The 26,241-nt window shown below is 49.6% G+C and overlaps 1 protein-coding gene across 2 annotated transcripts in view; it reads right to left on the reverse strand.

Moving 5' to 3' along the window:
* The window catches only part of plxna1b (plexin A1b), a 164,034-nt gene that overhangs the window by 58,599 nt on the left and 79,194 nt on the right, over positions 1-26,241 (reverse strand). For both annotated transcript variants that reach the window (XM_068593452.1, XM_068593451.1), the window contains exons 5-9: positions 15,398-15,498; positions 12,823-12,946; positions 12,194-12,347; positions 11,139-11,238; positions 5,261-5,375 (exon numbers count right to left, since the gene is read on the reverse strand). In XM_068593452.1, coding sequence (XP_068449553.1) covers positions 5,261-5,375; positions 11,139-11,238; positions 12,194-12,347; positions 12,823-12,946; positions 15,398-15,498 — 594 coding nt within the window. The remainder of the gene's footprint in view (positions 1-5,260; positions 5,376-11,138; positions 11,239-12,193; positions 12,348-12,822; positions 12,947-15,397; positions 15,499-26,241) is intronic.

Below are 26,241 nucleotides of genomic sequence, written 5' to 3' on the forward strand. Positions count from 1 at the left end.
AAACGCTGGACCGTCACGGCCCGGCTCCGTGTGTCTGTGGTCACTTCCCCCGTCGCCTTCACTTCCTCTCCATGTTCCCTCCACGTCGCTCTCCGTTTGGAGAGCAGGTTGCGTCCCTCTGGGTGTGATCTGCCGCTCGCTGCCGTCAGGCCGCTCCGCCGTTGTGTAGTTTGTTTGTGCGCTTCCATTCTTTGTGTTGACATCTAGTCCGCGTTACACTCTGACTGTCTTTGGGAGAACATATTGCTTCCCAACTCCACCCAGTTCATCCTCTATTTGTTTATTTCATCAAATATGGCTGAGGAACATACTCTCCAGATATTAGGCACATGTGTGTGTGTGTGTGCTACAGGATGCTAACAGGATGCTAACACCACGAGGTGGAGAGAGACAATGCATGGTCTAATGAAGAGAAAAGAGTTTTGTATGGAAAGAAAAGTTAAAGATGAGGGCGGAGGGACCAGAAGGAAGTCTGTGGAACAGAAAAGCAGACCAGCTGACATGATGTGGAGGCTCAGCGTGGGAAGAGACGGGGCAAAACAATAAAGCACCATGATGAGGAGAGAGGACGGATATTACATCTGATAAAGACACCGCGAGGGAGCGAGGGAAGGAAGGGTGGATATTATTCAACCACTTGTCCTCTCCACCCCCCCCCCCCACCCACCCACACGCCCCCTGCAGCTCCCTGCTGCTGGTTGTGCTCCGTCCTGATAAGAACCAGTGACAGTCACACACACACACACACACACGTGTGTGTAACTGTGCACACAGCGAGGCCCCTCAAGCAGCCTTGGCCTACAATGTGTGGGATGTCCTTCTTAAGAGGGTGTGTGTGTGTGTGTGTGTGTGTGTGTGTGTGTGTGTGTGTGTGTGTGTGTGTGTGTGTGTGTGTGTGTGTGTGTGTGTGTGTGTTTCTGCTCAGTGTCAGAGCAGCAGTCAGGGTAAACACAGTGTGCCAGAATGTCACGGTCTGGGGCCTTCACACCTCCATCACAAATAACCCTTTCAGCCACGGAGAGAGAGAGAGAGAGAGTGTGTGTGTGTGTGTGTGTGTGTGTGTGTGTGTGTGTCAGAGAAAGGAAAGATAGGAAGCATGTGTGTTGTGGGACTCTTTAAGAATGTGCTGGCAGGCTGTCAGTGTCTTGGTTCAGGTGAAGATGTCTTCCTGCGTATTGTTATGCTTTTCCTCGTATTAATGCAGCGCTGAGGGACTGTGTGTCATCCACTAACTTTACATTTGTGTAATTGTGTGTGAATACACGAGTGTCTACCAGCACGATGCTTTGATAAACACTGACGTATATCTATATATAGATATATATATAAGATTAGAGGAGTTTTCGAGCGTATTGAAAGGAATATTTTGTCCAAGAGGATTGATCCCGCTCTCATATCTGCAGGGTAAACATGATGCTCCAGCATCCAGATAGCTTAGCTTAGCACAAAGACTTGAAATGGGAGGAAAGCTCCAGCCTTGGATCTGTTCAAAGGCAACACGATCCGCCTACGAGCATCTCTGGAGCGCACTAATTAAAAACATGTACATCCCAAACTCTGCAAGAAACATTTCCCCAGAAACGTCAAACTATTGCTTTAAAAGTTCTCCACCAGGAGCAGGAAGAGGGAGAAGGTGGAGGAGAGAGACGAGGTGGTTCAACCCTTCATGCATTCATGCAGAGGGGACAGAATGAATTCACAAAGAGTGACATCATCACTGGCGCCACAGGACATAACAACGCATTATGTTTATAATATCTACATCCGGACCGAAAGTGGAGTTTGGACTTGGATGCAAACCACGAAACCACATGTGTAAGAATGTGTTAACGTTATGGACGTGACGTCTGCTCCAACCCCAAAACAAACAATGGCAGCATTGTTTCAGGAGTCAATCTGTTGTGCGTTAAGTTCAAACTCAAAACGACAAAAACACACAGAGAGAAATTAAATTGTAGAAACGCTCCAGAAAGTTTAGAGACAGAAAACGTTTTGCACACAAATCTCATTCAGTTAACTGACGGAGAGACGGAGCGTCTTCAGAACCAGAACCAGGACCAGAACCAGGACCAGGACCAGAGCTGAGAGGCTCAGAGATCTCTCTCTTCAGGGGGAGGAGGGGGGGGGACGAACTGTCAATCAAGTTCATTCAAAAAGGAAAGGAAGAGAGGGAGGAAAGGATACCTGAGCAAAGGAAACAAGGAGACTTCCTTCAATGCAGCCTCTCCCCCCTCCCTCTCACTCCCTCCTCCCTCCATCTCTCTCCTTCCCTCCTTCCTTCTCTCCCCTCTTCCTCCCCTCCCTCTCTCCCTCCCTCCCCCCATCCTCCCTCCCTCCCTCTCTCGCTCTCATCCCTCCCTCTGTCTGTCTCTCTCCCTCCTCCCTCCCTCCTCTCTCCCTCTGTCCCTACCTCTCTATCTCTCCTTCCTCTTTCTCTCTCTCCTCCCTTTCTCCCTCCCTCCTTCCTTCCCTCTCCCCGCTTCCTTTCTCTCTCCCTCTCCCTCTCTCTATCACTCTCTCTCTCTCTCTCTCGAGCTTTCTTTGTTTTTCAAGTAACTTTTATTCCTCCGCCGCAATTTTCCAGCCGGTCGCTCTTTAATTCCACAATTTGTTTGTTGTTTGTTTGGAGTCGTTGTTGATTCATGCATATTTGATTTGTAAATGTCACTCATTATATTTATTTCCTCCCCCTGCTGACTGTCGATCCTTTTCTTTCCCTCTCTCGACACAGATACATTTTTATTTACCTCTTTCTGTTTTATTGGATTGCATTTGTGTTAACTTACTATTTATTTACCTCACAGTCAAAAGAAAACAACGTATTCTGCAACCTGTAATTTAGAGAACAAATTACAGGTTGCAGACACGGCTGAGTGGGAGGGGCCACGTCAAATAATCACTTAAAAGATTTAAAGAAAAGGAAGCGTCTCAGAGCAGTGAAGCGTAAGAGGAGACGTCTGCTGCGACGAAGACTCCTTCAGAGCTGCGACGAAGACTCCCGCTGCTCGCTTAGCTCCTGGTCCTGATGCTTTAGGACTCGTCCCATTGGAGCAGCCGATGGGACGAGAACCTACACCTTTTGCTCCGCGGTGACGAGGAGTCTCCTTTAATCCCGTCTGTGTTCTCCTGCAGGAGCTCTGAACGCCGCTATTTGTATTCAGCGTTGAGCTGCAGCGGGAGAGAGGACCGCTTGAGCTCTAAATTAAGGGTGCACACACACACACACACACACACACACACACACGTACGCATGCACACACACGACCCTGATGGCGTGCCAGCCCATCTCCTCTCCACCAGTAAACAATATGCGATTAAGGAAGAGAGGCACATTTCTGTCCTCTTCCTCAATTCTTGAACTATCTATAATCCACACACAAAGCCGGCAAGGTGAAGAGAAGGAAGTATGATGGAGGAGGAGGGGAGAGGGGGGGAGGGGGGTGGAGAGATGGGGTGAATGAGCATCAAAGTGGTGAAGGATGGGTGGAGAGAGAGAGAGAGAGAGAGAGAGAGAGAGAGAGATGGAGCGGAGAAGGATAAGTCTAGCCTACAGGAAGAGCTGTACTTGTTGGTGCATTGAGAGCGCATCTAATGGATATGGCAGCTCGGAGAAGGATGATGAACGACCGCGTGTGTGTGTGTGTGTGTGTGTGTGTGTGTGTGTGTGTGTGTGTGTGTGTGTGTGTGTGTGTGTGTGTGTGACGGTGCAGATGATGGATTCTCTAGTGGAGCATGTGGTCGGAGGTTTCTTGGGCAGCCGAGGTGACAGGAGAGGTCTCTCTGTCAGCCGGCCGGTCCGTCCTCTCTTCTTCCTGCTGCCTCTCTCTCTCTCTCTCTCTCTCTCTCTCTCGCCCCCCTCCACTCCCTCACTCTCTCTCTCCATCCGTCTCCTTCCCTCTCTTTGTTACTGCTCATCCTGGTCTACCTCAAAACATACTGCCCCAAATATACATATATACACGCAGCAGATGGAGCACTGTGTTGTGGGAGATGTGCAACAAAATATTTGACATCTAAACGCCATTAATCAGAGGGACTCTCATCCGTGTTCCACTCTGCCTGCTATCCAGGCGCCAGCATCGACATCACCACACACTTCACGTGTTTGTTTGCGCACGCTGCTTTCCTGTCGTCACTGCAGGCCCTTCCTGTTTATCCGTCCGTCGCCCCTCTGGCCTCTCGGCTGCGAGTGCGCCAGCCAGCGCTCTCCCCGTGTCTTGCAGATGGGCGCGCTAATCCGCTAACATTAGCTCTGTGAGGCGTGAAGGCCGGGCCCGCGTGTCGCTTTGGACGGGAGGCTGCGGTTCAGCGTGCCCGTGTTTGGGATTCTGCACGGCTCCGGTTGAGGGAAGAGATAAAGGGGAAAGTAATTGGATAAAGGTTGACCAATTAATAAAGGCCGGTGATTCAAGCCGGCCAACGAGGAGGGGCTTTAATCTGGGCAGAGATAGCGGGGGAGTCAGAGCACAAACACACCGAGATAGGGCCGGGATTGTGTGTGTGCGTGTGTGTGTGTGTGTGAGGCATCAATCAGATAAAGAACAGGCATGGCTGTCAGTCACTTGGGGCTACAGTGGATTTACATCCATAAGTCCATTGAGGAGATATGCATTTGAAAGCATTTTTCTGCGCCTCTTAATATATGCAAGACAGTGTTTGTGGCGTCTAAGAGAGCCAAAGAAAAGAGGGAAGCACAAAGAGAGCACAGCACCGCTGTGCGTCCATCACTAATATCCTTGTATACACTCCAGCAGTCCACAAACACTTGTTATGCCTCTCGCGTCGCCCGACCGCCGCCGCCGCCACTCGGCACGATTGATATTAGCTTTTATGCTAATGCAGCATTTGGCTATGTAAGAACAAGGCAGCGTTTCCACAGACAGTCATTCATTCCGGCCTGCTTATGGCCTTATGGGCCGCGACAGAATTATTGCAGCACAGTAAACAAGCTGTTGTCACGATGCCAAAAGCCAGTGCTGCACACACACACAGCGCCCACACACACACACACACACACACACACAGCAGGGCGATGTGAGGGAAGGCCACAGAAGGTGTGAGGGTAAAGGTGTGTGAGTGCAAATTGTTCCTGTGTTGCTAGAAGTTGTGCTCACATGTGGGGAACAGAACCGAGCCGCCAGCGGGAGATAAAAACAAACACATCTCCTGAGTCACAGTGCTGGAATCAGCCCACACTCGTGCAGACGGGACCGGACATGACGACGGGGACATCAGCGGCGACGCAGTGGATGAGTCTTACCTCGGAGACGTTGACGCGCCCCTCCTGGAAGGAGCAGTCGTTGGCGTTCTGGGTGCACATGTGGCGGTACTTGCACCAGTGACACGGGAAGGATCCGTTCACACAGGAGAGGCAGCTGAGAGAGAGAGAGAGAGAGAGAGAGAGAGAGGCGTTATAGCGTCACGCTTTATGTGTGAGACAAACGGATGAAAGGGTTGGAAGAGGTCTCATCTCCTCCATGCCATCTCCCTCAGTAAGAACTGCGTCTCTCATTCTGCTTCGTCACAGCTCTCCGTTGTCTTGCTTGTGATGTCACACGATGCTCTGAGCAGTTCATGCGTCTCCATCTGTGTTTTTAACCTCCACTCTTAACTTGTGTCAGACTTGCTTCCTTTTACGGCCTCGTGTCTATTTATCATTCAATGTCAGATTTGGAAATCTCCCAACCTTGTCTGGAATCCTCTTCCTCCCCTCCTCTTCCTCCCCCCATCTTCCATCACATCTATCAACTCGTCTCGGCGTCTTTCTCGCGCTCACTTCCCTCGTTCATCACTCTCCATCGCTTGTAGCTGTCGGCCGCTCGCTGCCTCTATATGTTCAATGATCTTCTTCACAATCGGCCTCCTCTCTGCATACATTTCCTCTCTTCTCCCTCCTTTCTATTCTTCTGCTGTGTCATTCTCTCCATCCATTCAGCCTTTCTTCCTGTCCCCCTCTCTCTCGCTCCATCCATCCCTTTCATTTGCTGCCGTCTCATTTTTAAAAGCTCTCCCCCTCCTGTTCTTTGTCTAAAGCTCTCTTTCATCCGTGGGGCTAAGAGCGCTCCACCATTTTAAATTCACCTGCTTTAGCTGAGGCGAGGTGCAGATAGACGGGCTGAAAGAGAGAGATGGGAGAAAGGCGAGAGGGAGAGAGAGAGAGAGATCAAAAGCAGGTGGATTTCCCTGAGAGAGGTTTAGACGCCAGGTATCGTGGGAGAGAGGGAGGGAGGAAAATAGGGATGGGAGGGTGTAGCCCGAGGGGCTCTGCGTGGGAGTCTCATGGGAGAGGGAGGAAACATTAGGTTGGAAGTCAGAAAGAGTGTGTGTGTGTTAGTGTGTGTGTGTGTTAGTGTGTGTGTGTGTGTGTGTGTGTGTGTGCACATATAAGGGGCCCGTGGAGGAGAGCTCGACAGGTTCAAGTCTGCAGTTTATCAACGCCGCTTCGTGTTGTCGGTCCTCTTTCTCTCGGCCTAAAGAGAGATGTGCGACGCTTCCTGCTACTTCACGTGTGTGTGTGTGTGTGTGTGTGTGCGGCGTTATCTAACGCAACAATTACGAGCACACAAATAAAAGTGTTTCATTTCATTACAGAGCTCACTGTAGTTTCAGGATTTCCTCGGTTGCGAGTCATTTGGCGGTTATGGTTGGCGTGAGCGTATGGTTTATTGAGAACATCATAAAACACGTAATACAGTCACGGCGAGCGCGTCTGGATCCAGAACAATGATTTGTTTTCCAGCGCGTCCGCCAGGTGTGAATGTGTGTGTCTCTCTGCACCGCTCGAGCCCACGACAAGCACTGCGTTGAGTTTTAACCCCGTGAAACGCCAACAGACATCCCCGCTCATCCGCATGAAAAATTAGGGCTCCGACTCTTGAGCTCCGAGATGGAGCAAACGCTCGATTCCATCAAACCCCGACGTGGATTCATTTGGATCCATTAGGGCGGCTCGTTTGTCAGGTGCGCGCTGTAAGTGATCGTTTCCAGCCCCGGACCCCCTTCCCTTTTTTTGAGCGAGATCAGAGGCTGGGGCTTAATTCAATCCCACCGCCGCTTTAATTGACCAATTTAGCATTGTGCTGAGAGAAGCTGTCCATTTAGAATGAGGGATGTGCGGCTAAGGAAATAGCGGGCCTCTTAATACCACACGAGAGCAAATACATTTGTCAACGTTGCCCACAAATGGAGGGGAAAGCGATTAAGCTACGCTAGGCTAGGTTAGCATACAGGGCAGAGACTCCAACAGCAGAAATGTCCCAGTTGGACACAGAAGAAGGGCGTCAACGCCCAACGAAGAGCAGAGGACAAGATGTAAGACACGTTAACAAGCTAGCTTAGCTCGTTGTGTGTCTGCTAGCACAGCGACAAATCGCTAGTTTCAATGTGAAAGAGTCTTTTTTGGGGGGTTGGGAGCCCACCGGTGGATCGGTGCTCATCAGAAAACAGGACGGCAGCAACTTAACACAGCGGGTCAGCAGAACCACGTCGCTAACAGGACAATGTTTAGTCTTCTGCCGCTAAGCCCTGATCAAAACCAGCTCTATCTGGACTTTTATCTTTTATTCATGTCAAATCAACCTCGTTAGTGGAACACTGACTTTGAAATAACGAGCAAAATATCAGCAGGTAACCCCGCCGCCAACTTTCGGTGACTTTTATGATCGGGGCCTTTGAAAATATAAAAAAGGCGGTGTCATTACGGCGCGCCACCCAGGGCCGACGGTGACAACCCCCCGCCGCTCGCTCCTTTGGTTCCTGGAGGTGAGCAGGGCCCCCCCGGGATCTCAGAGCCTCTCTTTCAGCCCGGGCGCACGCCGTTTTCAAGGGAAAGCCCACGCGGGGCCATTAAGGAGCGTTGGATCATCGGCCCCCTCTTGTCCAGGCCTCCTCCTCCAGACCCCCCAGCGCCTCCTCCGTCCTCCTTCCTGTCACTCGCCGTCGGCTGCAGCCGCGCCGCCCGTATGGCCACGCTCATCATGCTAATTTAATCCGCTCATATTCAGATGCTAATCGAGCTTTTGGAGCGGGAGTGTTTTTTCACAATGGGCTCTGATTTGCTCCTCTTTTCTCTCCTCGGTCAGTCTGCTTTGCTCGTGAGGAGCGTTTGACACTCCTGCACTTGGCAAAATGGGTTATTTATTGGTGACTATTTACTTCAAAAGGAGTGGAGGTGAATAATTTAATGACCCTCTAGAAAGTCTCACCTGTCATTATGGATCCCGATACGAGGTGAGGGGGTTAACAATGCTGGTGTTCATTCACACAGTTCTATTCATGTACGTCTTTGTTTACGAGAAACATGTTTATCTAAATTGTGCTGCAATATTTGGGGAAAGACATGCTAAAAAAAATAACTTGTCCAAAACCCTCTCAGCTGCACAATGTGTGTGTTTCCCCTTCTGGATCAAACGCTTTTTACTTTCTTCGCTATCAAAGAAAACGATGCACTTTTTGTCCCGAATCTTCTCAGAGCCTCTAAATCCCACAAGAAACATCACGGTCCCATTAAGCAGAGCAGGAAAACTCCATGTTGCTTTGTACAGACGTTTAACCCACAATTCATTGCCAGACTACCTTCCCTATCTTTAATAAATAGGGGGATGTGGGATGAGAAAAGCGTATGGAAATATTTAATTAAGGAGCAATCATGGCCTCGGGTAATTTTCTATTTCAATCTTGGCACTCCTTAAACTGAAACAGTGGGAATTCTAATTAGATTAATACCACTATGTAAATTTATGGCATTTTAGAAAAGGCAAAGGGCCACAACGCAATCAGCTGAGCAAACAGGCGGGAAGGGTGTGTGTGTGTCTTTCAGGACGGGGTTCGGAGTCAATACGCAAGTGTAAACCATCCAGAGACGTGATGGGGTGGAAAGCAGTGTTCACAGTCCTGTCGGGATGGAAGTAGATGTGCAGGAACAGCTGATGAAGATCGCCTCTGCTCGGAAACCTCCGCTCGTGTGTGCCTTCACTCTGGAAAAGCATATTTTGAGTTTGAGCCCATTAGAGATGAAACTGGCGGCGCATCCGGGCAGCGAGGCCTCGTGGTGCGCGGCCCTGCAGCCATTACGCCAACGACATTACCGGTCCGATCCCATCAGGCGCCGCGCGCTGACGTCCTGGAGGGCGCGGCGGGGGTCCGCGGGCCGGAGCGCCGGCTCCAAATGGGATTCTTATCCCGGCATCTCTCGTCGCCATCGGAGCCGCTGCCAGGAGATGCGACGCGCCGGGTCCTTAACGTCATTAGGACGTGTCCATTACATCACCGGGCGGCTGGATTAGATCAGCCCGGAGAACGGGATTAAATCAGAGTTCATCGAGGTAATGTCTTCAAATGGCCGCCTCTCGTCTGCGTCACTTCTCATGCACGTCTCGCACTTGCTTTGTGAGAACATTCCCGCGTTGGCATCACATTTAAGACCGTTTCCTTCCACAGGGTGTTTACATCCCTCGCTGGGAGCTCGTGCACACATGGCGGGGTCCTTATGGGAACTGAATTAACTGGGAGTCCACATTGTAAACCACCACACCCTTAACCAGCTGAGCTAATCCTGGTTGTCGTGGCAGGGAGCTGGGTTAAAGGTCACAGGAGCGGATTAGGTGTCCACGACATTCAGGGCTTCCACGAGCTGGAAGTGACAGTGGAGAGGGGCGTGGCCGTGCACGTCCATGCGTGTGTGTGTGTGTTTGCAGACAATCCTCACAGGAGGCTCATCTAACATCCAGAGGGAAGCCGGGATGGAGCCCTGCGGTACCCCAGGGGCCTCCGAGCCATCTGCTGCCCCCGGGCTAATACCCCAGCAGACGCTGCAGCCTCCCCCGGATCAGCCCCGGACGGGCAGGAGGCCGGTGTCCGCTGGGCGGGGCGCCGGATTCTTTTACCCCGGCAGGGTGCGTCGGCCTGACCTCGGGGTGCGGTCGGGTGGGCGGTGGAGATTTTCAGCAGAAGGTGGATTAGGAGAGGCAGTGAACTGAGATTGGGCAGAAAGCTGACGGCGTCTGGAGCCGGAAGACGACCGAGTCCTCTTCTAAAGACGACCGAGTCCTCTTCTAAAGACGACCGAGTCCTCTTCTAAAGACGACCGAGTCCTCTTCTAAAGACGACCGAGTCCTCTTCTGAAGACGACCGAGTCCTCTTCTGAAGACGACCGAGTCCTCTTCTGAAGACGACCGAGTCCTCTTCTAAAGACGACCGAGTCCTCTTCTAAAGACGACCGAGTCCTCTTCTAAAGACGACCGAGTCCTCTTCTAAAGACGACCGAGTCCTCTTCTAAGACGACCGAGTCCTCTTCTAAAGACGACCGAGTCCTCTTCTAAGACGACCGAGTCCTCTTCTAAAGACGACCGAGTCCTCTTTTAAGATGACTAACTCTTCTTCTAAGACTAACTCCTCATCTGAGTCGACTAACTCCTCTTCTAAAGAAGACTAACTCCTCTTCTAAATCGGCCGACTCCTCTTCTAAGACGACTAACTTCTATTTTAAAGACGACCGACTCCTCTTCTAAGACGACTAACTCCTCTTCTAAGACGACTAACTCCTCTTCTAAGACGACTAACTCCTCTTCTAAGACGACTAACTCCTCTTTTAAGACGACTAACTCCTCTTCTAAGACGACTAACTCCTCTTCTAAAACGACTAACTCCTCTTTTAAGACAACTAACTCGTGTTCTAAGACGACCGACTCCTCTTCTAAGACTAACTCCTCTTGTAAGACGACCGACTCCTCTTCCAAGACTTCATTCAGCATCTTACATTGTCAGACTTTGTCTTTATTGTGTTGATAATTACCAGCTACAAAACCTAAAAAAGGAGGAAGGCTGGATGTATTTGGGCGTTAATGTGTTGAGAGTGTGTGATTGGGAGGCATTGCAGGGGAGCATCCCATAATGAAGGAATCAGTGAAGTGTCATTAGTGAGCATCACGGGTTATGATAACACGACTAGAATTACCATCTCATTGTTCCTCATATACGATGCGTTCGATTTTGAACTCAGATGGAAACACGAGCCTCCTGTGGAGGTCATAGGGGTGTGTGTGTGTGTGTGTGTGTGTGTGTGTGCGTGTGTGTGTGTGACAATCTCTTTAAAGAACAAAAGGGAAAAGACTAAAACAAGAAAAGATCTAATAACTTACGACTGGTGGACGCTGCAGTTGTAGAAGACAAAGTCGACGCTGGCAAACTTCTTGCCCGTCTCCTTGGACTTCAGATAGAGCTTCACCACCCGCTTGTCACCTGCGCACACACACACACACACACACACACACACACTCATTACCAGACTGCTCAGAAACACCAAAGAGCTACATTTAATTACGAGGAATACGTGCGACAAATCATCGACACAATGTCACACTTTGAATCTGAATTCCACTTGTGTGACCTCAGTAGAAAACACACACACACACACAAATACGCACTGTAGCTTAGCAACACAGCGCTCATGTCACACCCACAGTAGGGTGGCATTAAAAATAGCAGCACCAATCAGTGTGTGGATGCCAGAGCTGATGAGCGCTCATAATGGAGCGTAATGGGCTCAGTGAAGAAGTACTGAGACGCCACTTTGAGGAAACTTGGAGCGCGCTGACACGCTTTCTCGGCTTTGAAAAGTGGAAACCAAACAAGTTCTTATCGTTTGTGGCGTGACAGGATCGGACATGAAACGTGTGCAAAATCTCTGCGCACACACACACGAAAAAAGGATGCAGATATTTTTAAATATAACAATAAACCACAGTGAAGTCAGTGCTTTGAAAAGAAGCTGGGAGCATAACCAGTGTCTTTAGAAAGGAAATAAAAACACATAAAATGAAACTGACAACAGTGCATAATGCATGATAATGGGAATTCAAAAACAGGTCTATTTCCAGGAGATAAATGTAGACGTGTGTTTAGGGCATTGAAAGGGAATGGCGGAGCGATATTAGTGGTGACAAGGTCTTCTGAATATAGACGCACTGAACAAATCATCTAACATTAAAATTCTGCTCAAGCTTTCCTCGAGTCCAACGCAGAAGAAGACACAGTGAGAGAGGGAGATGCATGTGAAACATGTCCACAGGAAAATGCAGGACAAACATTAAACACATCCACTGCTAAACTGCTCATCACCACGCCCCACCGGCCCGCCGCTCCCACCCGGTGACCTCACCACCCGGTGACTTCATCGCCCTCTTCCCGTCCCCACCTTTGTTCCTCGTGATGGGGATGATGTCGCGGACCGACGGAGACAGGCAGAAGATGTGTCCGGCCTGCAGCCGCCCCTCTGTCTCCACGTAGTCCTCGAAGGAGCAGTTGACCCCCGCCGAAAGATCGGGCACATTACGAGCCTGGAGGACCAGCTAGAGAGAGAGAGAGAGGGGCAATCAGTGCAAGATCAATGGAAGGACACGGTGTACATGGATTGTTATAAGATATGACATGAGGGTTAATGGGCGTTGGGGGGGGGAGGGGTGTGTGGTATGAGTGTGTGTGACAGCAGCAGGAATAAAGGAGGGAGGGAGCGTATCTCCAGCGCGGCTATCAAAGCAAGGTTAACGCGTCCGTGTTAATGCGCGGAGGGAAAGCGAGGCCAAGTGCGATCAGTCAAACCCGCACGGTGACATCGAGGAGCTGCTGACACAACCACACACTCACACACACACACGCTCGCACATATCCATGGGATCCATTTTTATAAAGCAGTACATTTCTGGTGAAATCAGCTGCAGCCTCGTGTTCACATGCATGTGGACAGTAGAGGCTTGAAGATGAGGCTCTATAGAAGGAACTGGTCCAAGCCCTTTTATAGTTTAATCGGGACCGTGAAAGACGAACCTGGACTTCAGACATGGTGACGGAGATGTTCCTGGGCTGAACGCTGAGCTCCACACACTCCCTCTGGTCCGAGGCGAACCGCTGGGCCTCTCCGGCTCGTTCACACCGGTCCTTACGGGAACAGCTGGGGTGCGGCAGCGAGAGAAAAGGAGGGGGGAAGAACAGATGAGGGAGGGGAGAGAGAGAGAGAGAATAGAAGCCACTGTTAAGTTAATACGGCAATCGTATTAAGATGACAAACATGCGCGGCCATCACGTCGCACAGAAATGGAGCAATAAGGGAAGACGAAGAGGCTAATAGCTAGCCCAGCCATTACTGCAGGCCTTTACATCATTACCTTATTGGCCCTGACGTTTGTGCAAGAACCACTAAGCTGTACGAGCATCCGCTCCCCCTCCCGATTCAAACTTGTCGGGAGATATACAGGCAATCATTAAAGTTTCCCCCGGACCGTAAAAATGAGACAATTCCTTCCCGCCGCATATCAACGGGGTCAGCAATTTCCACTGCTTATTACGAGCCAACTGATCGTGCTAAAAAAAAAAAAATCAGCATACGGCCCCGCATTGTGGCGGTTTTACTATTAGCTATTCATAATGCATTAGCTATCACTTCACCTTCGCGCTAACAACAACCGGTCCCCCGGTGGAGAGAGGGAAGTGCTGACGCGGCGCTCTGCGAGGCCTGAACAATAAGAGAGGCAGGGAAAAGAAATGCTAACTGCCTCGCGTGAGCTGCAGCACCCCATCCCCTCGTTTAGTTAGCCTTCACTCCAGCTCAGCAAGAAAAAGCTGTCGCCAACCGCTCCCCCGGGAGGCTCACACACACACACACACACACACGCGCACACACACACCACGCTGTACAAGCACGAGTCGAGATGCACAAAAGGTATGTACACGTTTTCTCATTATGGACCTCTTTTCCTTCTCCTGCTCCTCTGGTGTGTGACTGTGTGAATTCGTTTAAATGAAGTCTGCTCATTTGTCCAGAAACACCTGCGTGTGCATGTGTGTGTGCGTGTGTGTGTGCGTGTGTGTATGTTTCGCATTCAATTCCACTGTTGATTGAAACTACCAGGGCTCTTAATAAGATGTGGCTAAAAGCACCAGAGGGCTAAAACCAGGCTCATAAATAATTTGCCTATTAATACCAATTTGCCTGCGAGGGCCTCGGACAGATTTGGCAACATTATCAGAGAAGCAATGAGCGCGGCACGAGGTCACAATGTGCCCAAACTGAAGGATGCCGCCGGATCGAGCCCGTCGTAAAAGTGTCTGGTTCAAAAGATGTGTGTGTGTGTGTGTGTGTTGGAGAAAGACGGATTGGTGACTTGTTTCGTAAGTTTCATTAACGTACAGAGAGAAGGCGTCAAGCCAAATGCTGCACAGTTCACAAACTCTCCTTTGCACACACACACACACACACACACACACACACACACACACACACGGAGGAAATGGAGAGATTACCTACACACACAGTCCATTGTGTGTGTATTCAGTCTCTCGGTTACAGACCGTAATCTTAAAAACACGAGTAGTGACTAATCCCTAATCTGTTGCGGTATAGTTCCCACGTCAGTATTAAACATGCACACGTCGCGCACCGCATTCACAACACACACACAAACAAACACCACTCAGGTGTGTTGTGTGTTGTGTGTCTGCGGCCGACAGGTTGAGCCGGTCGACAGATTCCAACAAGCAGCGTTCAAGTCGAAGAAGTTAGATTTTCTTCCATGAGTCATAATTAGGCCCAATTAAAAGGTGTTATTACAAGTTATTATGAGTTATTACAAGGTTTTAAAAATAGTTGCTGAGGTCACCGCAGGCCTCGTTCTGCAGTGCAGGCGGCATGCGACCTCATGTCCAGCTCCAGACCTCCTTTTTCCTGTTTGAGTCCTCGTAGGAACCCCAAATTAATGCTAATACTTGTGTTTATTGTGTGTATTTCTTCAGCAAAGTCTTGAGAAAAAAAATGTATATCTGCAAAAAAAAAAAACACTTAAAAGATAATTTGATGGTAACTATGAACATCCAGCATGATATGAGCCAGATTCCCCAAAAAAGCCTCCTGGAGCGTCAATAAGACCTTTATGGAAAGATTAGGACCTAAAGAATCAGAACCTGCAACAAAAATCACAATAAAACAAAGTCTTGTCCTGTTAGGAAGGAGTTTCAGTCAAGAAACTGTGTCGTTTGGTTCAAAAATAGAAAAAATGACGTATTTAATGCTAAAAGATGGTCTGAATGGGGCATGCTGGGACTTAAAATGGGCGCGTTGGACATATTTTCATAAAAATATCTGAACATCATGGTCTATTATGTTCAGCGAGTTAAACCGCAAGTCCTTAAAAGTGATAATTAAAAGTAACCACAGACATCTTCACACAACAACAGACGCGTCCACACACTCCGTCCTCACACAACACGCTGTGCACGACTGCAGCATGTTAAAGGAAACAGAGCCATGAGAACCCGTCCTTCACAACCATCTACCACACAGATAGATGGAGTGTGTTAATGTGTGCTTGAGTGTGTGTGTGTGTGTGTGTGTGTGTGTGGTACTTACACATTGTGGAGGACACACCATCCACAGTGAGGGTCTCTGGAGCCCAGGCACTCCCCACAAGTGCTGTACTGCTCGCAGCTTTCCACAGGAACCCTCACCACCTGGGGGGAGGGGGGGAGAGAGAGAGAGAGAGAGAGAGAGAGAGAGAGAGAGAGAGAGAGAGAGATGAAGAAATAATTAGTATCCTGGTTGTCATCAAACTTGTAACACGAGCAGGACATTTGGCTGGATGGAGACGAGCGTTTGACAGCTTATCAGACTGATTCAATTTAACTGTGTGTGTGTGTGTGTGTGTGTGTGTGTGTGTGTGTGTGTGTGTGTGTGTGTGTGTGTGTGTGTGTGTGTCCTGGTGAGCGATTCCAGTCCAGCGGTGTGTGACAGCCTCCAGTGAAGCGTTTACAGGAGAGAGGCCTCGCAATGCATGCTGGGACACCTGACAGGTGGCTGTCGCAACAGTGCTGTGATTGACAGGTGACCTCAAAAACCAATGGGAGGCAGAGGAGCAGACGGACAGACGCCCAGCGTGTGTGTGTGTGTGTGTGTGTGTGTGTGTGTGTGTGTGTGTGTGTGTGTGTGTGTGTGTGTGTGTGTGTGTGTGGATTAACGTGTCTGTACAGAGCAACAAAACCTTCAGTGCATCTATGAGACAAGGCTGTGTGTTTATGTGCATGTGTGTGTGCACGCGTGTGTGTAATACTGGATGTTGGATGTGTGTGTGTTTGTGTAATGCTGGATGTGTGTGTGTGTCCAGATGTTGCCTCAGAAACTAGACAAAGTGTGTGCGTCCTCCCTCTCTGCTGGAGGTGATGACAGAGGGTTCCCACCGCGGCCCCAGTGGCTCAGAAAGTGTGTGTGTGTGTGTGTATTTCAAGTTGTGCACGAGAGATGCGAGTGTGTTCAAGTGAGTGACGGACAGATCGCTGGCACATGCGCGGAATGCTCGTGTGCGACAAAGCGGTTGTGCGGTTTTGTGCTTTTGTGTGTGAGCACATGTGCTGAAAGTGTCAGCGCCCCATTCAACTTTACTCCACCACAGGGCCCCAGTCGATGAGTCGCTTGATCCCTGTTCCATGGTGTGTGTGTGTGTGTGTGTGTGTGTGTGTGTGTGTGTGTATGTGTGTGTGTGTGTGTGTATCAAGTTGCCACAGACAGCAGGCTAGTTTTAAATCATGCAGCAGAGTGAGCTGAGCGATCAGTAAGTAACAGCGTTTAACAACCCCACCCCTAGGTAACACTAGAACAGCGTGGACACACACACACACACACACACACACACACACACACACACACACACTTAACCATCAGAACCTCTTCCAAGTGGTGCGTTGGGACTAAGTAGTGACTGGGCCGGCCGGGCCTGACTGTTTTATGAGGAGGGGGATGGGAGGGGAGACGGAGAGATGGATGGAGGGATAAGAGGACAAGAAAAACAAACGCATGGCAGAACGAGAGCAGCGGCCCGAGGTGGGAGATGAAGCCGGCTCGCTGCAGGATGGAAACCAGACAAAGGAAGCGACGCTGAAATATTAAACTGGGGTTGGGCATTCCTCCGTGAGCTTTAAGTACGACACAGATACCAGAGAGATACGACGCGATGGAACTCATTCATGCTACGAAATGCCTGGTATCAGACCGGCCTCGGGGCTTTCTGACGGAACAATGCCGCTCAAGAGGAGGCCAGATGGACAAAAAACACTCGACACTGTGTGCCGCTAATCCGTTTCCTTCATTCCCCACAATGCATTTGGTTATTTCCATTACTCTTGATGTTCCTTCTTGCTTTTCTTTCTCCGAGCATCTCATTCATTCACCCTGCAGACCCCAGTACAGTAGCTTTTAAGCTGGCCGGCTGCCCGGAGAGAGAAAGACAGATGAAATGATGTAAACGAGCAATGGTGGAGACCGAGAGATGGGGGGGGGGGGGTCATCAACTGGAGGAGCTGCAGTATGGAGGGAAATAAGGAACGAGAGGTGTAATGGAAGACATGCACGGGCCGAATTGGTGAGAGCTTTGTGCCGAGGAGATGGGATATGGCGTCAGACGGCGGCTGTGTGTCATTGTCAGAGCGAGTGAGCGTCTGAAAGGAGAGGCGAACGAGGGATGGAACAAGGGATTGGTGCGTCTTCGACAATGAAAGGATGACAGAGGGGAAAAATGAGTGTGAATGAACGAGCAGATAACGGAAAAAGAGGCACAATCAGCGTTAGTGGAGGATATGGGACACCTCGGGAGGAAAGAAATCATCACAGGGTTTCTCTCAAATAGTTAATGATTTAACAAAAAAAAAGAAGGAAAGAAAAGGTGGAGATGGAGAGAAGGAGCGAGAGCGGTCCTCATATCATCGGGGACGCGACCCGGCTCCCCCTCGTCTTCTCCATGAATCATTATGACTGTGATTAAGGGCAGCGGGTCACATAAATCACACTAACACCGCGGCGAGCATAATCTTATCACTGCCCTCCGCAGTGATGGATACGCTCCATTGTTCACGGGGCGGCGTGCCGGGTGGGCGGGGCGTCCAGCCGGCCATGTGGCGGCGGGGACGTCGCAGACTGAGCCGGAGCCGGGAACGTTCGGGTTGAACCGCGTGCAGATCCTAAAGATGTGCCTCGCTCTCCGACTCCACGGCTCTTTTAATGAAAGACAATTCCCGGCAGTGTGCCACATCACTCCTTTAAATGACCTTATAAAGCACGGCCGCCATCTCCTCTCCCCTTATTTACAACAGCATCCAGCGCTGTAACTCAGCCCTCCTCCTCTTCCTCCGTGTTGTCGGCCCTTTACCCCGACCGTATCGCAATGCCATGACATCTCCTTTCCTGCTATAAACTTTCCACCTTTCCTCTCCAATCTGTTTTTACAGAGCGCCATCACCTGCCTCCCAGCCTCCCGCTAACAGGCTTTGAGACGGTCGCCCCCCCCCCCCAAAAAACCCCAACGGCCCCGTAAAGCTTTCAGCGGAGGCTTTTCATTGGTTGTTAAATCTACAGATATAAAAAGAGCGGCCTTGTTGCGGCTATTTTTTTTTCTTACACATTCAAACACAGGAGGGGTCTAAAGGAGAGGAGGAGGGGGGGCGACCAGAAGAGAGAGTCTGCGAGCCCAGAAGAAGAAATCGCAGTTTATTTTCAGTTATTTTTAGACTTCTGCATGAGACTGCATCATAAATTAATAACGCTGCGTGCCTCCTTCAACAGCTATCAGTGGAGCTCTTGTGCTGAGCTTAACCTCACATGGTGCTGGTCCCACAGCTCGGGGGCAAGTAGCAGTGAAATGTGGTTTAACTGCAGTGTCAATTTAAGGAGAGAGCACATACACAGGGAGCTTTCAATAGATAAGATTTAGAAAACAGCATGTTTGTTGGGGGGTCACATGTTCAGTTTCCAGAGAAATATCCGGAGGAATCTTAAACTTGTGGCTCTTTCATTGCTCTTCTCTTTCATTAAACGGTACTCTGTAATCTCAACTAGTCGTGGTTGAGCAGAACAGAGTCAGATTTCAACAAATATATGTGATTCAACTGTTGGAAGGAGCTGACAGCAAGGGGAGGAGGATGAGGAGGATGAGGAGGAAGAGCACGAGGAGAGAGGTCGTCACCTGTCATCTTCCCTCCATCGCCTCCTCTCTGTAGTCTGGCATTAACTGCACCGCCATTATTTCATAACCGTCAATCATCTTCCACCTTCCTGTGGTCTAAACGGTGCTGGCAGTGAACAGACATGCGCCTTAAAACAAATATCCACCAACATGTCCACCGATATATATACTAACATGTCCACCAACGTGTCCACCAACATGTCCACCAACATGTCCACCGATATATATACTAACATGTCCACCAACGTGTCCACCAACATGTCCACCAACATGTCCACCGATATATATACTAACATGTCCACCAACGTGTCCACCAACATGTCCACCAACATGTCCACCGATATATATACTAACATGTCCACCAACGTGTCCACCAACATGTCCACCAACATGTCCACCGATATATATACTAACATGTCCACCAACATGTCCACCAACATGTCCACCGATATATATACTAACATGTCCACCAACGTGTCCACCAACATGGCCGCTAAACGCCTCAGAACGACAAAGGAGAAGAAAAAAGACAAACAAAAAGGCAGATGCAATTGCCGCTTTAAAATGTATAATTCATGTTGCCGCCTTCTGCTGGCGCTCTAGTGTGACGCCTCTGTCCTACACTAAGTCCTACACTCTGTCCTACACTCTGTCCTACACTCTGTCCTACACTCTGTCCTACACTCTGTCCTACACTCTGTCCTACATGATGTCCTACATGATGTCCTACACTCTGTCCTACACTCTGTCCTACACTCTGTCCTACATGATGTCCTACATGATGTCCTACATGATGTCCTACACTCTGTCCTACACTCTGTCCTACACTCTGTCCTACATGATGTCCTACATGATGTCCTACATGATGTCCTACACTCTGTCCTACACTCTGTCCTACACGATGTCCTACACGAAGTCCTACATGAAGTCCTACATGAAGTCCTACATGAAGTCCTACATGAAGTCCTACACTCTGTCCTACACTCTGTCCTACATGATGTCCTACATGATGTCCTACATGATGTCCTACATGAAGTCCTACATGAAGTCCTACACTATTTCCTTCCTACACTCAGTCCTTCCACCTGTCTTTCCCTCAGTCCTTCTATCTGTCCTTCCTTCCCTCAGTCCTTTCCTTCCCTCTGTCCTTCCCTCAGCCCTTCCCTCTGTCCTTCCCTCAGCTCTTCCCGCAGCCCTTCCCTCTGTCCTTCCCTCTGTCCTTCCCTCAGTCCTTTCCTTCCCTCTGTCCTTCCCTCAGTCCTTTCCTTCCCTCTGTCCTTCCCTCAGTCCTTTCCTTCCCTCAGCTCTTCCCTCAGCCCTTCCCTCTGTCCTTCCCTCAGCCCTTCCCTCAGCCCTTCCCTCTGTCCTTCCCTCAGTCCTTTCCTTCCCTCTGTCCTTCCCTCAGCCCTTCCCTCTGTCCTTCCCTCAGCTCTTCCCGCAGCCCTTCCCTCTGTCCTTCCCTCTGTCCTTCCCTCAGTCCTTTCCTTCCCTCTGTCCTTCCCTCAGTCCTTTCCTTCCCTCTGTCCTTCCCTCAGTCCTTTCCTTCCCTCTGTCCTTCCCTCAGCCCTTCCCTCTGTCCTTCCCTCAGCTCTTCCCTCAGCCCTTCCCTCTGTCCTTCCCTCAGCCCTTCCCTCAGCCCTTCCCTCTGTCCTTCCCTCAGTCCTTTCCTTCCCTCTGTCCTTCCCTCAGTCCTTTCCTTCCCTCTGTCCTTCCCTCAGTCCTTTCCTTCCCTCTGTCCTTCCCTCTGTCCTTCCCTCTGCCCTTCCCTCTGCCCTTCCCTCTGCCCTTCCCTCTGCCCTTCCCTCTGCCCTTCCCTCTGCCCTTCCCTCTGCCCTTCCCTCTGCCCTTCCCTCTGTCCTTCCCTCTGTCCTTCCCTCTGTCCTTCCCTCTGTCCTTCCCTCAGCCCTTCCCTCAGCCCTTCCCTCAGCCCTTCCCTCAGCCCTTCCCTCAGTCCTTCCCTACAACAGGAGCTCTCCTGGTCGGCGTCCCAGCAGGATCGTGCCTCTCAGCAGGCTCCATGTCAGCGTCTTCTTTAGGGAGCAGCTGCTCGGGGCGTGTTGCATCACAGGCTAGCAGGTTAGCATGTGTGCACTGACTGGACTGCGAGGGGCTCAGCAGATCAATGAGCGGCTCGCGGCTCCATGTGTTGACCGATCGGAGATAAGCGGCAAAGCAAACAGGACTCTGGCGGCTGGAGAGCGGGGGCCCGAGGGAGGAGGAGGTGCGGTGGGAGAAATGAAAACTGGGAAACGGCAATCACATCATTGTCTTCCATCACGTGCAATTTGCTGACCGCGGTCCTGATGCTGAACCTCTGCGACGCCGTGGAGGTGTTACTGACCGCCGTGGCCGTGGAGGGCAACGCAACCCGCTAGCTGCAGACCTGTTTTAGTGAATTAGGTCTTTTTGTGTCAGAGGAAGGAAGCGGCGCCCTGACGGCAGTAATCTCCTGTTTTCTCTGTGGACTCCCTCCTGCAGGACGCTCTGCTCCCGCTAACCTCGCTATCTTTATCTCTCTCCCGCTGCGCGTCGTCTGCTTCTCCCCTCAACGAGCGCTCCTTCTCTCTTTCGCCTCTTCAATTTATCTTTTCCGTCCTCTCTCTCCGGCGCCGGGCTCAATTATTCACCCGCATTGTTTTTCCTCTCCTGAAATACTGTTTTGATCTCTTCCTCTCTCCTCCATCCCGGAGAAAACAAGAGGCAGATCAAACGGCGTCTTTATTTGTCCTTCGTGTGTGCACTCATATCGGGAGTTCAAGGCCAATAAAGACGACGACACAGCAGACAACACACACACACACACACACACAATACTAATGTAGAAGCACCTTCAAATAAATGAAAGTAAAACTTTTTTAAAGCATTCACACAACCTCTGTAAAACAAACTAAATATGTCATTAAAAGGTCTCCAAAAGTACAATAACATTGTCTCCTTGTCCTTCATAATGTATCATTTAGATAATACTTGTGTATTATGTGCTGGATGAAAAGAAAAAGTAATCTTTTTCCAACAATACGAGAGCAACAGGTCAGCACCGGCTGCACAAACAAGAGAGAAAAGCTGGAGTCCAACAGAAGCCGTGAAGGCGTGCGCCCTCATCAGTCATCACACGGACGTCCCATTAACTCCTCCAGAGAAAGCTAATCTGAAACTACAAGTCAATACAGCTTCTCCCTCTCTGTGCGGCCATTCGTCCCTCGTGGAAGAGAGAGAGAAAGTAGAAAACTAAGACAGAGACAAAGGAGGAGACGGAGATTGAAAAAGTGCAGAAAACAAAGACTTGGAACAAAGAGAGCGAGAGAGGAAGAGGTAAATGTGAAGGTAGACAGGCCTCGGGTCTTCTAATTAAGTGAGGATGGGAGAGGCCGGCGGCCTGGTAAATGACTCTGTCACTTTAGTAAATGGACTTGGTGAGGAGTGAGCGGCCACACAGCTGGCACTTCCATTAGCGCCGCCAGGCGAGCCGGCACCACGCGGATGCAGAGGACGGAGCGCTGCTGGGGGGGCGGAGCAAAGCAAACCGCCGTGCTAACATTCATGCATGCTTCACAAACACTGCCAGGAAGTTTTTACAGGAACAAATACACATGCATGTTTGTCATCAGCTGATGTGCATATTTCTTGATTCCTGGTTATTGTCAGTGCTGGAACAATTAGTCAGTTCCACATTGATGCAGCAGAGGAAGAGATGTCCTGACTTTTAGTCTCTTTTATGGATCAAGCTTGAAACATGCTGGAGCCTACATTACCCAGAATGCAACTCCACAGCATCCTGCAGTTTGTAAAGCTTTCCATCAGAAGCCTGCCCTCGTGGTGAGGAAGCTGAGCAACACTTTGAAACCAAAAACCAGCAGAAAGAAACATTGAAGTATGTTTGTACACATTTTTATTGTTATTCCATCTGTATCTTTAATATCCATCTTATTGTTTAATTTTTAATCTTGTTTTATTACTGTTCTACTGTTTACTGATATTACTTTATCTTTATTTACTTGTGAGCAATGCTGTGTAATCCTGAGGGACTAGTAAAGGATTATCTTATCTTATCTAAAGGGTCAACATGTGGTTGCTCAAACTTTCAATCAAATGTTTGCATTTGCTGACAAACAAAACCAGCACTTTGATGAGGTCACTTGAGGTTTTTCATGAGTTAATTAATATCTAAACAAAATAATTAGTTACTCTCATCAGCGTCACGTTCGTTCATTTTGCTTTTTTTCGACAGTGACAGAAGAAAATGTGCTTTTTTCTCTCCATGTGGTCCTCACGTCTGAAGGCCTGCTCGCATGGGTTTGTAAAGAGATGTGACTTCAATTCAAATCCCTTCCCCGTGCCGTGGTGCCCGAGCGGCGCCTCGCCGTTCCGGCTCAGGGACGAGCCGCTCGGAGCGTCTCCGCGGGCCGACGCCGGCTCGTGATTGGCTTCATCCGACGACAATCAGTCAGAGCCGCGTCCTCCCGCCCCAATCACTGTCGAGCAACAGGAGGACCAATCGCACCGCCGATTGATAATGATTGAGAAGAAAGAAGAGGAGGAGGGAGGAGGCGGCGGGAGAGAGAAGCCATTAACCCCGCCATCCATCTCGCCCTCTTTTCTAACCCTATCAGTCCGCTCCATCGCTCCATCCTTTGGGAAAAGACGGCGGAGTAAAACGGAGAGAGATGAGAGAAAGACAGAGCTATCTAGTGACAGCTAGACTTCCATTAGGACTGATAGCATCACGCCGAAGACAAGTGTCTGAGCACACGTTTCTCTTTTCCTTCTTCTTTTAAAAGGGGAAAAACCCACAAGAGACCACGATGGGACAGGAAAGAAGGAAGTGAGAGAAAAGGAAATACAATTAAGAGAAAGAGGAGTTGGAGCTATTAAGGGACATGGAAACCATTCCTCCACGGCATGACGGTTACCCTCCTCACATATCTGATACTGTTGGCAGGAACTAGCATCACTTTCCCCCGTTTTGGTTTTGGTTTCCTTCTTTCTTCACGTCACAGAAAAGGCCGCAATTATCAATTAACGACAAATCATTTCTGCACTTCTTTTATAAACACGTCAATGCAGCAGCGACGTGACAGGTCAGACGTTGGCTGGACAAGCGAGTGTGAACCAATGCACGGTTAACAGTAGTGTGTGTTCTGTGTGTGTGTGTGTGTGTGTGTGTGTGTGTGCTCCGTCCTGTACGAGGAAGGAGCTGCAACGGTTTGAACTCTTGTAATTGACTGTCGTTCCTCCACGGCTGCACCGCCACTTCTCTGTCTTAGTCACTGTGCGCCGCCTCGCTGCACCCGGTCTATTAACATTTACATAACAATGACCACCTCCTCGTGTGTGTGTGTCTGTGTGTGTGTGTAGGACACGCAAGTACTCATTCAAGCTTTACTCTGTCAAGCAGGTGAGAGGAAGAGATGATGCCGGAGTCGTGCTCATGAATCTGAATGAGCAGGTCGGACGCTCGGGAGCAGAAAGAAAGATAAATAATCAATCACAAGAAGAGAGAATAAAAACCTCCTCCCTCTCAATCTGTTTAAGCATTTAATGCAAATCACATTCCCGCACGCTGCGCGTACGATCCGAGCGATAAAACAAGGTGTCAGCCCACAACCGCTGATGTTTAGACGCCGCATTACGCACTTGTTCACGGCGCTAGTTCCTCAGTCAGCCGGAGTTTGATAAATTATGGAAAATTAATCTTTGAGCTACTTAAAACTGACTGATTAGCTGTATCCAGTTCAGTAAAATGTCAGCGCTGATTGATACAACCAGCTGCTTATTGTGTGTGCTGGTGTCAGTCTGTGTTAATGTGTTTGCTAACGAGATTGGCAGCGAACCAGTAATATGTGAATGTAAACAGAACACACACACACACACACACACACAGGATTGATGTCTGATGAAGCCCTATGGGTAAGATATTACTTGATGAGGCCTTGTTGAGAGAGCCAACAACACAATGGGGACCATTGTCTGCAGTTGAAGGGACTCAAACCAACATCTCGTGAGCGGCATGTGAACTTTGTGCGTGTGTGTGTGTGTGTGTGTGTGTGTGTGTGTGTGTGTGTGTGTATGAACACAGATTCCTCAGGGGGATGAGAGTCTTGTTGAAATGTGGAGGGGGAAATCTCTTTCAGACTCTGAATGGAAAGTCAGACAATGATGTTAGCAAACACACACACACACACACACACACACACACACACACACACACACACACGTGTTGAATGCAGAGTGTGTGTGCAAATGCAGATTCAAAGGCATACAGATGTGGTTGATTCCAGTGTACGAGCACATGAATTTTATGCACACACACACGCATACACAAAGGTGGTCTCACGCATACCCATAATGCATCATTTCCCTCCACTTTATCAAGCCCTCCAAGTCCTTCCCGTCTGTTTCCAGGACGCTCGCTCCAAACACAGACGAGGGCCATGCATATTCATGTTTTCAGCAATTAGCCGGCACCGCACTCCGCACCGCCATCATATGCATGGCTGCCATCAAAAGGCACGAGGACGTGCGTGTCCGTGTGTGTGTGTGTGTGTGTGTGTGTGTGTGTGTGTGTGTGTGTGTGTGTACAAGTACAAAGACAGCAGGAACAGCAGCTGCAGCAGCACATCCAGAGAGAGCTACCTTCCTGGAGACCAAACAGAAAGAGGAAATGATTTGATGATGGAAAGTCTCCGCTGAGCCAACACGCGGTGCCATGATTCCCACAGCGGACGCTCTCGCATCAAGAGACGCAGGAAGTTAGTGTTCAGTCAAAGAATGAACTTTTACACATTTTAGCCAACAAACAGCGCAAGTAGAAACTCATTTACACCCAGAGAGACGCAGCTATGAGATACGACGAGGACAGTGTGTGTGTGTGTGTGTGTGTGTGTGCTCAGATGAATATCAATAATGTTTAGATTTAAAAAAAATGTCAACTGATGCAGATGTTTACATGTTGTGCAAATGTGATGAGCTCATACAAGTACACAACAAAACAGCAGACAAACATACACAACATCAGCTGAAATCACACACACACACACACACACACACAAAGACACACACACACTCCGCTCCTGCCGTCATATCCTCCATTGATAATAATGACAGTGATGAATATAGCTGGAACAGAGCAAGTCATAAATCACTGAGCCTCAACCCGAACTCTGACTCACCGCCTGGTCCTGCATGTGTGTGTGTGTGTGTGTGTGTGTGTGTGTGTGTGTGTGTGTGTGTGTGTGTGAGAGCGAGA

Source organism: Clinocottus analis, unplaced genomic scaffold (assembly GCF_023055335.1).
Source record: "Clinocottus analis isolate CAN_PGR_092001 unplaced genomic scaffold, fCliAna1.0.p SCAF_3, whole genome shotgun sequence".
NCBI lineage: Eukaryota > Metazoa > Chordata > Actinopteri > Perciformes > Cottidae > Clinocottus > Clinocottus analis.